The 14,654-nt window shown below is 36.0% G+C and overlaps 1 protein-coding gene across 6 annotated transcripts in view; it reads left to right on the forward strand.

The window, feature by feature from the left end:
- Positions 1–14,654, forward strand: part of SIPA1L2 (signal induced proliferation associated 1 like 2) — a 126,351-nt gene that overhangs the window by 90,820 nt on the left and 20,877 nt on the right. For all 6 annotated transcript variants that reach the window (XM_032102306.1, XM_032102307.1, XM_032102311.1 and 3 more), the window contains 6 exons: positions 4,521–4,778; positions 8,392–8,475; positions 9,931–10,034; positions 10,262–10,365; positions 11,814–12,202; positions 13,674–13,898. In XM_032102306.1, coding sequence (XP_031958197.1) covers positions 4,521–4,778; positions 8,392–8,475; positions 9,931–10,034; positions 10,262–10,365; positions 11,814–12,202; positions 13,674–13,898 — 1,164 coding nt within the window. The remainder of the gene's footprint in view (positions 1–4,520; positions 4,779–8,391; positions 8,476–9,930; positions 10,035–10,261; positions 10,366–11,813; positions 12,203–13,673; positions 13,899–14,654) is intronic.

Consider the following 14,654-nt stretch of genomic DNA (forward strand, 5'->3'; position numbering starts at 1 on the left):
TTAACTAACTACATCGTGAGTCCAAGCAAAACTAAGCTACTAAATTCCGCTTTTCAATTAAGTCCCTATAATTACCTGAAGTGAATCTGTATTTTATTATGTGGATTTAATAGATTGCATGATGAGTCCTCAGTCTCATTGTGTCACTATGGGCACTACTATAGTGTAAGAACAAACATGCACTGTAATAGAACTGGTTGTTTTCAAAAACAAAGTTTGAGTTAGCAGAATGCAGTTACTTATTGTACTGCTAGATAAAGACTCTTTATTGAGCAGGATTAAATGTTTGGTATTGAAATGGTGGTGGTAAGGGATAACTTATCAGTGCAATAAACTGATGCACACCAGGGATTGTTTCTCTATCCCTGCATCTCCCTGCAATACAGTGAACTGAAGTTAAATTGTAACCAAGTCGTACCCAGTAGCTGATAGTCATAGGATGTAGCAGAAAAGAAGGCTTTTGTGCAGCTATCAAGGTGACAGGCTGCTGATCATGGTGCACAGGAACTTCCTAACTTTTCCACAGAGAAGGATGTTTACCGAGTTTAACCAGCATCCCTGCCCAATATAGGTCCTTCACAGAGCCAATTACAGAGCCTTTATATAGTATCTGAAACTAATATTGCAAGGTTTGGTTAATGTAGTTTGAAAAATTTAATGGACTTCTTGATAAATCTTTCAGAACATAATGCTCCTTGCAGGGGCATTTGAATATTGCAAACTTTTATAGTGGACTCTTAAATTTTATTATTCTGTCATAACCTGCAAGCTGTATCCTAGAGTCATGCTCTCTGAAATTGCAGAGTAGGTTTTATTAACCAAATTTTTAATAGGATAATATGGCTCTTGAACCCAAGGTATTAGTAAGAGTCTGTGCTTTATGATGAAGGATTGATTTAATTAATACCAGACTCTAGTGAAGGGCAGGAAGTGCTATAATTTCTGATGTGTGGTTAAGATATGGTCACATTTGCTTGTTAAATATCTTGAGTCTGTTTTTCAAATGCTGTATTGAATATAATTGCGATAGATGTTTGATATCTTATACTTGTTTAACATAAATTTAAGTATCTTTTCAAAACCATAAAATAGAGATTTGTCTTTATGTATCCTTTAAAGTGAATTTTAATAAAATATATATAAAATTTAAATTTAAAAGCTATCATTCAATACCAGTGCCAACGTATATTATTGCACTACTGGAATAAGTAACAAAATTATGACTAAAAGTTAGATAAAGGTCAAATTACATATTTAAGAGGAAAATGCATTTATTTTTTGTGGGTTTTTTTTTTCATGCAAGATAACTTACAGTTTGATCCATGGTGGGGAGTGGAGATGGGGATTGCAGGCATAAAGTAATTCCTTCTCTTTCACCCTGATATAGGAGTTAGCTACAATTATGACTTTACCTATCTCAGAATACTGCAGTATCTGTTCTTTAGGCAGTGCTTGTGAAGCAGTGAAGCATATTTTTTCGTGTAAATGTTGAAATGATTGGTTTGGTACTTTTAAATCAGAATTTAAAAGTCTTATGTGACAAAAGAAGCTATCTGAAACCATGGAAATTCTTTTTTGACCCAGTTAAAACAAACATTCCAGGGCTCTGTTTTGAATTCATAAGGAGCACTGCAGAATTTTTAAAGTGATTTGAAACAGGGTTGTTTTGTAAGCCTTTTTCTGCAGAAACTGTGCCCTCAATTTTTTTTTCTCATTTTTAGGAAGAATATGTTTTGAAGCAAACAAACACAAAATTTTACAAAATTTTCAGTTCTTCCTCAGTGTGGGAAAGCTTTTTGTTTACTATTATTATATCATGCTTTTGTTAATTAGTCAGCAAGCTAAGTCAAACTAAATAGTAGTAACAGTCCCTTTTGCTTTTAAAACCCATAGCTATTTTTACAGCATTTGGAGTACTTTATGGGGAGTATCTAATGAGGGATACGATCACAATTACATGCTGTAACTTTCTCAATTACCAAGATGAACTGTGAAATTGATGTCTTAATAACAAAAGCTGGGGAGGGGGTGGTTTGTTTCTAAGTTTTAAAGCCCATAGGAATGAAGAAGGGGGTGAAACAATAGTAAGAAATTAGCAGAAGGGAGATAGAAATTTTTAGCCTACATATTTGTTCAACTTCATCCTCAAATAATGGAAAACTGTGTATATATTGCCACAATGGAAAGTTATGCTGTGCACCAAACTAATATTAACCTTGCTATGTCATCTCTGCATTCTTTGGTCTGTTTGTTTTGTATGTAAAACTTCTTATAAGAAAAGAAAAAAAGGATCATGGTTGCATTGCTGGAGGCTGTTGTCTCCTACACCTTCTTGGTTGAAGGCAATGAATGAGGCAGGGACTTGTATGAAGGGAAGAATGATCTTGGAATATAAGCAGTTGATAATTGCCCTGGAGAAGTGTATTCTATATATGCTTCAGCAGTAGAAGGGTTTGCACAGTTCTTTGCAATTCACTTAACTTGACCTTTTCATGGTGTTCATCGCTTTAAGAGCCCACCATGTGATTCTCAGAAGTATGAAAAAAGTTTTAAAAATCGATACCTGGACTGAGGCAGTTTGAAGTGGTGTTCTGAGTAACTGTGGCACTTTCAGGGTGAGGGAAAGGCTGGAGATATATCAAATTGACCCTCTGAAATGATGCGATAATTTTATAACAGTGATTTCTCTGTAGCACCATTCCATGTCTGTGAGAAGAGATTATTAGAGTGGTTTCACCTCCTTAGGGAAGCTCAAACCAGAAAATCATGATTGTGAAATTCTGTGATGCCTCCAGCGTGTCCAACTATGGTTTGTCAGCAGAGGTTACACATGTCAAATTTTATTGGTGCATCTTACAGTGATATTTCCCATAAAAGAATAACCTTGAAAAACCAGGGATTCTGAGTTCTGCTTTGGAACATTCTAACTCATCCGCTCATCTTCATCAAGGTGTCTTTCATCCTATATTGACTATTAATCTCCATTCTCAATACTTTTATCCTCTATATTTTTAAGTTCTTTAGCTTTTTCATATGTTTGAGTGCCACCGGGGCAGAGATTTAATGCTACAGAATAAACTTGCCTATTTGCTACAAAAAAATTCAGCAGAAATATTTGAAATATTTGGCTGGATCAGACTGGGCATATACAGAGTATCTAGAATGTAATTGCTACAGTTGCTCATGGGTCTTCTCTTCAACAACCTTGAATAAGACAGTTTGTGTTTTTCTAACTTTTTTTTTTTAATCTGTTTAGCAGAACACTGGTAATGAAAATATTCTTGGGGGGGCTGATTCAGAAGCTTTAATGCACAGTAATTTAACATGTGAGAATTTATACAATTTACTTGCACTGCACATTTGTGTTAAGTCATTTATGCCAAGATATTTTCAGGATTAAGACTGTAAACTCTTTACACTCTATTACACTTTCTCTAAGTGATTTTAATTTAGTTGCAAATGGTAAATGTTGGGTTTTCAACAAAAGCAAAGGTTGATCAAGGCTCAGCTCAGGGAATGGAGCAGAATTGTACTTGAGACAGAGGAGTAAATTTTCACTATTTCTTACTTAACCTTAATGTGTTGCTTTAGAAGTATTTAGGGTGTTTTCTTTATAGATATTGATTTAGTTCACACTGCCTATCAGACAAATAATGGAGATGGAATGTTGAGAATATAAAATATCTCCAGTGATAATCAGTGCTGACTTAAAGGGTGTGTGAAGCTTCTATTAACCAATTTCTGAAACAGTAACCCTTAATTATTGAATATAGTCTGAGTCTGCAGCAAATATCCCACAGGAACACTAATCTCTGTGGAACACTATCAGTACTTTTACCAGAGTTCAGACTGTCTGTGAATACTGTTAGTATTTAACCACACTGTAAACTTCAAGCAGAGGCGGTAAGCCAGACTGTTTCTGATCTTTCTCTTCCTTCCAATTCCCCATCTCTTCCAGGCATACAAATCCCCAGGAAAAGAGACATTAGAAATACACTTTGAAAACACAGGGAGAAATATTTAGGTTCCAGTTAATCATTTGCATTGTATTCTATGTGCTCTGTCATTTGGTGGGGTCAAGGTGGGATTCTAAAGGAGAGTTCTCAACCCCACTAAGAAATGTTTAGTTTGCTACAAAGCAACAAACCTATTTCTGAAATTTAAACAAACCAAAGCTGGTTTAGAAAAACTTGATGCTTTATGACTTCTAAATTGTTTCTAAAAGTTTTTGTTATGTAAAATTCAAGCTGCAGATTAATTTATAAAAGTTTAGTATGTTCCCTGTTCTGAAGGGTGAGGAGAGAGTTCAAAGATCTTTGAACACATAACAGCAAATCTTTTATTTTGAAATGTTTTCTACCTGCTTGGTGTGACAATTTTGAAGTGTTTAAAGTACAGTGCTGTATGAACACCTTTGGGCACCTGGAATCAAAATGTGCACATACTTCTGACTGTGAATGCAAGATTCCTCTCTCTGTTCTCTCCTGTGAGACTGATGAGCGTTTTTATTTGCCCCACAGGGGTTGTTCAGAACTTTGTCGTATACCCATGGTGGAATACAAACTTGACAGTGAAGGCACCCCATGTGAGTATAAAACCCCTTTCAGAAGGAATACCACTTGGCATCGGGTGCCGACTCCCGCTGGGCAGCCTCTCTCTCGTGCCTCTCCAATCCTAGGAACATCTGACAGACTGCAGTGCCAGCAGCTTCTCCAGCAGGCTCAGACAGCCATTCCTCGTAGCACTTCCTTTGATAGAAAACTGCCAGATGGTGCAAGGTAATACACTCTCTGGTTAATGCCTGTCATATTCCTAATGTGGATTACTTTTGAAATCTCTGTTTTCTAGAACTTCGGTGTCTTATTTTTTAAACCTCATTTTATTGAGTTTTGACAGTAATTTTAATTCTGAGGTTGTATTAAATAGCATTCACTGCAGCAGTCTGCTTGAAACAAGTGACTTTTGATGTTTGTGATGGAAGTGGGCTGTACTCAGGATCCTACTGCTGAGGACAGCTGACCTTTCCCTTTTATCCCAAATCAGTGAAGTGGGAAACTGCCTTGTGACTTCTGCATCTTAATAATGTCCCGTTCCCCACCTTTTGGAAGACTATTTAAACAAATATTGAGTGTAAATAAAATGAACTCATTCCTTTAAAAATTAATTATTTAATCTCGTTACCAAGCTATTGGCATAGTTTCAAAGGGTTCTGTAACTCATTACCAGCCCTTATGCTTTGCTTTGCTTTTAATTAAACAAAGCAGAGCTTGTGATTTGAATATGTAACACCTCTTAGATGATGGGATGGTATCCTTAAATGTTAGCTCTGTTCTAATTTTATCATAATTCTTCATAAGATGAAACTTCTTTTTTAAACATAAAAATTTGCAAATACATTTGACCTTTGAATTATTTAGGAACACCATATGTCTTGAGCAGAACTCTGCCCTTTATTGTTTACAATTATTTCCTCTTATGCCCTTATCTATGGGATGATGTAGTTCTAATTTCCAAGGAAATAGTTACTGCATGTTGAAAAGATCTAATTGATATAAAAATCTGAAATACTAGTCTTAAATGGGCTTAAAAAAATTCTGGATGAAATCATGAAGTACCACTATCACTACATTGACTGCCTTATTTAGTAGAAAAGAATTAATGACTTTTTACATTGAAATGTACACAAGTAATAACAGTACATATTTGAAAATATGTCTATTTCATGGTCTGGGGAAGGAACACGCCCAGTTATGACCATTTGATCACTTGCGTTCTTCTTCTCCCCTATCCCCCTCTTCACCCCCTGAAAAATTGAGAGGTGTGTTTCTGTAAGAATTTTTGTGCCATTTTAGAACTTAAGCTTTTCCTAATGTCTTGTTGATTAAATTCTTGATAACATCTAGCGTAAGGAAACAATGTATCAAATGTCTAGAAATACTTCATCATCTATGAAGCTTTATTAAGCATACTGTATGCCTATACAGAAAAGAAATGAAAGTTTTCTGACATGCTACTCATTTCCAAGAAGACTTCACAAGCATAAGTTGTACTTCTCGTAACACTCTGCAAAGCATGTGAAAAAATGCTTAGACTGAGTCTGCTCTTATTGTGAAGAAATTCCTGTAGCACTTAAACAAAACATGTGCAGTGCAGAAGTGCTATTATGGGGAAGACATGATAAAGAGTATAAATAATGAAAAGATAGGAAAATTATGGATTCTGGCATATAGGTCCTGAAACATGTAAAGAAAGGTACCTAATTGGCAAGGCCTTTCCACATGGGAGGAGGCATAGTTGATGATTTGGCAGAGAGATGAGCCTAAAATACAAGTGTGCAGTAAGTTGGATGAGTGCTTCTAAGTAGTCTTGCAAGGATGAAAGTGTATACTCAGGCTAGGAAAATGATGAAGAGATTTTAGAGGGTCAGAGACCCAGTATCAGTTTAAGAGTACAAGAGGGGAGAAGCAGGTTGATAAAAAAGGGAAGGTTTAACAGCTGATCTGAAAATGAGATAAGGGGGAAGTCAGCAATAAAATTGATTGAGAGATAAAAAAAGGAAGAAGCAAAAGAAATGTGGACTAGATATAGTAGAAGACTTAAGCAGCAAAAATCCAAGTACCGTGACATATAATTTTTAGGTGCCCAATCCCTGGAGTGAAATTAAAAACTGAGAGCTGAACGCTTATGCTACAGTTTAATTCTACAGTTAATTCTACAGTTCCTGAGAATTAAACGCTTTGAGAAGTCGATCCAAGTATTTTTGTGTTTTTCAAGGAATTTCCTCTAATTACTCACTAAGAAATACAAAGATATCCTTGAGCTCTACTCCTGTTTTCACAAAGTGGCTAATTCTGTGACAGCTTTTCATAACATGTGCCTAAGTGAAGCTTCAGTCAGACTCACTCTTCTGATTTTTGCACCAAGAAGTCTCTGCATACTTTAGTCCCTGAATCACACTTGTAGGCAATGCATCCTATCACCTGGAGTCTGGAATCCATTCCTGAGAGCAGATGGCTGGAATTTTTGTGTGAAGGAACTGCGTGAGGCAGTCATTGATGGCATTTCTGTGGTTCTCCTTTTGTAGCCACTCTTTGTTTACTAGGCTAAAGGCTTCACACTTGTCCAGCAAATGGGAGGTAGACATATTTCAGCCTTGGAACAGGACAAAGCAATGTCCTGGTTTTGAGGACAATGTCCTAAACATCAGTCTGGAGGCTGGGAACACATGGGATCATAACTTACTCGTTCCTTAATGCCGGGTCACTTAATCTGTGCACAAAATGCATAATTCTTGGTGGTAAGAACAAGTACATGGAACTGAATCAGGCTGTGGCCTACTGACTACTTCACTTAATTGAGAGAGGTTCAGTCCTGTCAATACTTCTCAGAGTCAGACATGCTGAGAAATTAGGTACTACACTATTTATTTTACATTGGCTATTAGACAAAATATAATACCTAATGTCTTGAAAATGCAAAATATAATAGCTAATGTCTTTAAAATTTTCAAGCTGAACAGTAAAGTTGCTTATTGAAGGTCATGTCCTTGGGAAAGTGTTGTGCAAAAGAAAAAACAACCTCTTCATTTCCTCCCTGAGTACATACATTCATTTCCACATGTAAAAAAATGGGGGGAGAGAAAAGAAAAAAGGATAAATACAGGGAATTGAGTTCAAGATAGTGTCATTGAACAAAATTATGTTGTAGTTATGGAATGATGTGCACAGAAGTGAAGGAAAGGGTAGTCATAAAACTAAAATTCAAGCATTAAATTTCAACTGTCTGGAAATCTAACAAAACTGCTTAGAGACATTGTTAAGACATGAGGTTCAAAAGTTTAAATAATAAGTACAAAATAATACTCTTCCTGAAAATGCTTTTTTGTTGCTTTTCTATGTCAAAGGATTAATGAAATAAAATTTTAAAAAGTATTAGAATTGCCTCTTCCAAATTTACTATCTTTAAAATTGGAATTAGTGCCGTGGAACTAACAATCATTTCTGATGCACTATGAGAGCTTCCCACACATGTATTTAGAGACCTAATCCAGCTGCTCTGACTCCTGAGTAATCCCACTTGTTCAGAACTAAAGCCAGATCTAAGGAAAATAGGATTTGGCACTTAGTCTTTCTCTTTTTGTGCCTTTTTTATATATTCAGTTGGAAATATTTTATTAGTGGATAAATACTATACATTTAAAATTCTTGTTAAAGTTCTATGAAACTGAGATAAACCTCTTAAATTCCCCAAATGAATGTAACCAGGTGTTTGTACTGCATCTGTATTATCTGTGAAAATGGATGTATTTGATAAAAGAAGCACAGCCCAGTTCAAATCTGTAACCCCGCAAATACCTCAGTGCACTGTTAATGACTCTAATCCACATTACAGAAGTTCTCCAAGCAACCAGTCCTCATCCAGTGACCCAGGACCCAGCGGGAGCAGCCACTGGAGACAGCAAGTGGGATATGACGGGTATTGGTGGTTTTTAAAAGCTTTTGTTTAAATCTTGCCTTAGCTCCCATGCATCTTCTTTCTTAAGCAAAATTTATATGGATGTTCTAGATTTTGTTTTCAAACACTGTTAGTATCTTTTAAGATGTACAGGTTTACTGATGTTTGATGTAACATGCATGCAACTACAATTTTAAAGTCATTCTAATTTAACTCTTTAGGATCATATTTTTAAATTCAGTTAGATAAGAAATGGTTCTTAGGTTTATTTTCCCAGTAATAGGCCAGAAATCAGCTAGTAACTCAGAACTAGAATAAATAATAATAGTTCCTCTTCCTGCTTCAGGAGTAAGGTGTTTAGCTAAAAAATCTTTATGGTCTTCGAAGGTTTTATTTCCTGCTATGTTTCTTTCAGTGACACCCATTCCCTAGCATATGTCCTCAAAAAAGTAGGAATTTCAGAGGCCTCTTCTCCCTAAAAGGCTGTACATAGATGGTCCTTTCACATCCCTGTTAATCCCTTGGTACTGAAATTTCAGAAGTTAGCTATCTGTATATAAAAGGCCACCCTAATATAACTCATGTTATAAGAATATTATGTGAGACATCTGTTCTAAACTACTTTAAATTTATGACTTTGTTGTATATATACAGCTGCCGAAAACATTACAAAATGTTGAGCTATGGCAGTATCTACAATAGAGTAATATAAAAGCATTCCAGACTTGCCAAGTGGCTTTCAGAAGCTACTGTTCAGGAAAAAAAAGTGAATATTGAAAGCATCAGCTTGACTCCTTGAAGTTTATTAATGCTTTGGCATGATTGACTGTGGATAAGGTATTCTGTGTAGCAGATATATATGCAGTATCTTGTAGACTCTTCAAGGAATTTCACATAACTCAGTGAAATCTCTGGCAGCTAAACAGATGCTAATAATTCAAATAAAAAAGTAGCTTCTTTTTTTTTTTGACAGTCAACTCATCAAAATGCATCTTGTGTCATTTTTTCCAGCACAGTTATTTCTGACAGCATTCTAGGTTTTAGTTTGTTGCTTTGTGAAATGTTTAAACTTTTCCAGTATAATGCAAAGCAGTGCATCTGGTACTAGCTTACATATTCTCAGTGTGAAACCTTGCAAAACTACAATTACACTCTGTGGGGCTTAGATCACAAAGAGGTTAAGCATATATTATCATGGTTCTTCACTATAAAAGCTTTGGAGTATATAGCCCCAAGAATGCATTTCTTCTTAAAGTTCATTGTCTTCTTGGCATGTTTGTACTTCAGGTGCAATGGTGTGCTTTTGAAAAAATTGTATGTAAATATTTCTGTGCAGAGTTTCAAAATGTTTGGGAATGATGATTAATTTAAAAAGTCACAAAATACTTTTAAGAGTAAAAAGTGGTGTCGTTCATCATGTAACTGATCTTGCAGGATGAAAACCTTAACAGCTTAATTTTCTGCTTACATTAACAGGTGCCAGTCCCCATTACTCCATGAACATCACCCAGGTTCAGGCTCACTGGAGTGTGAAGGAGGCAGAGAACGAGAGGAAACTTTGGAAGGAACGAGACATTCTGGTAATAAAACCCACTGTATCTTTAAAGTACATGTTCTTTGCAATGCGGTGCCTGTTGAAATGCAGCCACCTCCCCATGTGGAGGTTTGACTCACCAAGAGCATGTGATGTGACAGTGAAAGCAGGGACTGTTATGATGTTCTGTGAAGATGCATGTGTCTGATTCCAAAGTGTGCAGGTCTGAAACCTGATGCTGAGTCCTGTGCCTTTCTCCATTATTTTTGACAGAAGCCAAGTGGCATGCACCATCAACCAAAGTCCTGAGCTCCTACAAAGACCGAGCTTTACAGAAAGAAGGCAGTGGCAAGGAGTCGCCAAACAAGCTTTCACACGTAAGTCTTTTACTTGGATCTCATTCAGAATGCTAATAACAAACAAACCCCACAGCAGCAACAAAAAACTACTCTGGACTTACAGAAATAAATCTTAAAAATACACTTTAGTAATTTATGAAGACCACGTGATTTATGAATTTATGATGTGTGTTTTGGGAGGCAAAGATAATGCTCACCTAGATGTGGGTTGAATCAAATATGCTTAATCTGTATTTACAAACTCAGAATTCCAAGAGGGCTTGGGTCTGGGGCATTGAGGAGATAAAACTAGTATAGTCTCTACTCAGCTGTGAATTTACAGCTTCATTTATACTGGCTTGTTTAATCTGTGGAGTATTTAATTACCCTTTAAAAGAAAATAAAATTATATTTACCATACTGCTTTTCATCTTGTGTGAAATACCCATGGAGTGTAATTATCAATAAGCGCTATAAAAATGTAGCTTGTATGTTGGGAATGCTGAACAGATTTTCTAGTCTACCTAGTTTAGTAGCTTGCTTTCAGTAATGGCAAAATCCTCAACAGCCTAGTGATGGAAAGTATGATAACGCTTGTTATGTAGAAAGTCCTGCTATATGTAGGAGGAGTCTGTACACTAGTTTGTAAATTTATATTTTATGTGTGAGCAAGAGCATCTCCTAGCATCTGCTAGGAGAGGGATCTCATAAAAAGGTTACTCACCCTTCCCATTTATATCCTACCTAATAGAGGTCTGTTTGCCCAAGTAGAAGTACATCTGCCTTTATTCTGGCTACTCTGTCACAGAGATAAGTTAATCCAACCCTCTATAAAATTTATTTTAAAAGGTAAATAACAAATTCCCCCAACTTTATTGGCACAAATGTCTGACATAATTATTCCACTTCAATAGCCATGCTTAGTTTAGGACCTTATGACTTAAGTGGCTTTCATCTGGTACACATACATCACAATTGGCTTCAATTTAACTAGCCACACATCCAATTGGATTTGATCCAATGAGCTGCATATTTCAGCCACACTGAGAAAAAAGCCAACAATAATTCGGTCTTTGGCTTTTTTCAGATTTGCAGAAGAGCTTGTTTAAACAAATAATTACCAAAGCTTCTAGCTTTAACAAATGCTTATTTTAACTGTTCAGAAATGCAATTTTATGGATGTTAAGCAGGCCCTATAATCAGAAAATTCAATTCTGATCTTAAGATTTGTGATAGAAGATGGAACTAGAGCCTTTTTATTTGCAGAGAAATCAACCTTTAATGTGTCTAGCCAGCTGTGCAATTCATTTCACAGAAACTGGTGGTATAATTGGCTCTTTTCATACTTTGCAGTTATATGATAGCATACTGTAAAAAAATAATAAAATGGTCTTTGAATGGTACAAATGCAGTAATTTATATGAAAATAGATCTCTTACTATTTAATTTGAGGGGAGTCTTTTTTGGTTTGTTTTCTTGTTGTTAAGATTGGGGACAAAAGCTGTTCAAGCCACTCAAGCAGTAACACCCTATCCAGTAATACATCCAGTAACAGTGATGAAAAACACTTTGGTTCTGGAGATCTGATGGATCCTGAGCTGCTCGGATTAACGTATATAAAGGGGGCTTCCACTGACAGCGGGATTGATACCGCTCCCTGCATGCCGGCTCCGCTCCTGGCCCCTCTGCACCTTGCTGGCAGCAGGTCTGGAGTGCACTGTTGCACGGAGCAGTGGGCCGAGCCTTCGGATCCTGCCGGGCCGGACGATGATCCAGCTAAAATCTATGCTGTTCATAGCTATGCCTCTGCTATTTCGACCAGTCATACGGCTGAAGGCAGTATGGGAGACCTAAGTGAAATCTCCTCTCATTCCAGGTATGCGTTTTCTTACAAATCAGGGGCTATGGATTATAGATTGACATACGGATAACTCTTTGGTGTTGTTTTTATTCTGTTTGTCTTTCTTTGAAACGGAACTTAAAAGATTTTGATATTTTTGTTGTATTCAAATGCCTATATGAGCAGTTTTCAAGTAATTTTTGATGAGTCTGCCTGAAAAGCATAGCCAAACCTCCTTCCACATCTGATGGAGGCTTTATATGTGACCCTTGCAAATTGCTTAGGTTTTTAAAATTGGGAAGCATCCCTGAGTAAAAGAGAAGTTTGCACCTAGAACTTATTTCACATACTTTTGGTTTTTTTAGTACACTGCAACAAATTACCTTGGAGTTAATGCTGAGGGAAATCAGAAAAATTGGACAATGGACAATCTTCACATATAGAGAAACTGCATTGCATATCATCCACCCTAATTTACATTATTCTGATGTACGCTTTACAGTTTTTCTTGTTGAGCTGCATTTCTGATTGATTTTCAACTTTCCTCTTTGTTACCAATGAAATGTGTGCATGGTACATCTGTTGTAAAGCAAGCCTTGAAAGTACACTTTTACAGCTCGTTGCCTTTATCTTCCAGTTCCCATTTTATGGTGACTTTGAAGTTGAAGCTTTGGTCTATGTGTTAAGGTTTTTACTCTGTAAAGGATAGAAGGAAATTGTTCGTTCTTCTTTCCCTCTGATTTTCCTGTTTTCAATGTCAGTCAGTACAGGAAAATAACCAAATAATACCTTGTATCCTGATTTCCTTATATGCTTAACATGAGTGAATTTGTCTTGTATGGTTATTCTGAAGAAATTTATTCTTCAAGGAAGTATTTGTTTTAGTTTATTTGAAATGGGTTTTAGTGTCTTCACTAAAAGGTTTTCTTAGTGCCTACTAGTGCTATTATTTATAATAAAAGGGGCTGTTAAAATTATCCAGGGGACTGTTTTGTTGAACTGAAATTTACATCTGTTAAATTTGCTGATAATTTAATATTAGTGTGTCTGATTGAAAGGCACAGCCTAATCTTGCATCAACTGGCAAAATCATTGTGAAGTGGAAAAGCACATAGGTTTTATGATTAGGGAGATATTTGAGTAATTCCCCACATAGTTTTTATGTAAATGTGTGAGTACATATTTACTTAAAATTGCACAAACAAATTGAATATCTTGAACTTGGGCTTCTAGTTTTGATTCACATCAGTTTACATCGGCATTTCAGCAATCTGAATTCCCTGCATTGTTTGTTCTAGAAACTCATCACAATTCTGTTCTCAAAGAGCTTTAATGTATACGCAGTTGGTGTGTAGAAAATTACTGTGCCAATTTTGCTTCATTGATTTTAACCTTGAGAAAAACTTAACTGTGAGAATTATTGCTGCATACCAGGCAAAGCATTCCTGATTTGTTGTTGCATGGCATATTAAATTTTTCCTTTTGTGCGTTTCGTTCACTTTTCCAGTGGGTCACATCATTCAGGAAGCCCATCAACACACTGCTCCAAAAAGAGTGGCTCCCTAGATACCTCCAAAGTTTATATAGTGTCTCAGAATAGTAGTCAACAGATGTCTGGGTCGATTTCAAAACCATACCACAGACAAGGAGCAGTGAGTAAATATGTCATTGGATGGAAAAAATCAGAAGGAAGTCCTACACCCGAAGAATCGGAAGTTTCAGAATGTCATGAGTAAGCACTTTGTTTTACTTCATTTGGGGAAGAATTGTAGTGAAAAGAAATTTTAAAACAGGATAGGAAAAAATTACAAATTCTGTTTTGCCTTTAAATGTTTGGGGTTCATTTTCTGTACTTTTATGTATCTAATGAAGCTTAACACTTCTTAATAGTCCATGAGAAATGTGTTGTTCTTAGGTGGAAAAATAAGGCTTGAACTCAGAGGAAAACATGCAGTACCTCAAATATAGAGAGATAATGCTTTCACAGTGGTGCATCCGTAATAAGTAATGTTTGAATCTCCTGTTTAAAACTAACCTTGAAATTCCTGCTGGCTTCAAAATTATCTTCATGGATAATGTTCTTGCTTTCTTTTTGTGCACAAGCTATTTGGTTCTCGATAAACCATAGTCAGCCCCTGTCTATCTCAAGAAATTGACAAGATGACATGCAGTACCTGATTTTCAAATGTTTAATTGGGATTACTCTTTGTTTTATGGGAATGGGTTATTTTTACCTAAAACCTAATCTTGCATATGTGCGTGTGTTTATGGCAAGAGTCATATTTAAAAATATATTCTGGAATATATATGCTATGAAATATGAATCTGAAGTTAAGCTCTTAAATTCCTAATTTTCAAAAGTAGAAGATGTTACTACCCTCCTGTCCTGGTTATTTATGTTTCTTTGTGTTAACGTAGAGGTGATTTCATTTCTCCCCGCAATGTTTTAATTGCATAATTTGTTCGTTCATAGTAGTATTTAAATTAT

The sequence above is a fragment of the Corvus moneduloides genome, chromosome 3, assembly GCF_009650955.1.
Source record: "Corvus moneduloides isolate bCorMon1 chromosome 3, bCorMon1.pri, whole genome shotgun sequence".
NCBI lineage: Eukaryota > Metazoa > Chordata > Aves > Passeriformes > Corvidae > Corvus > Corvus moneduloides.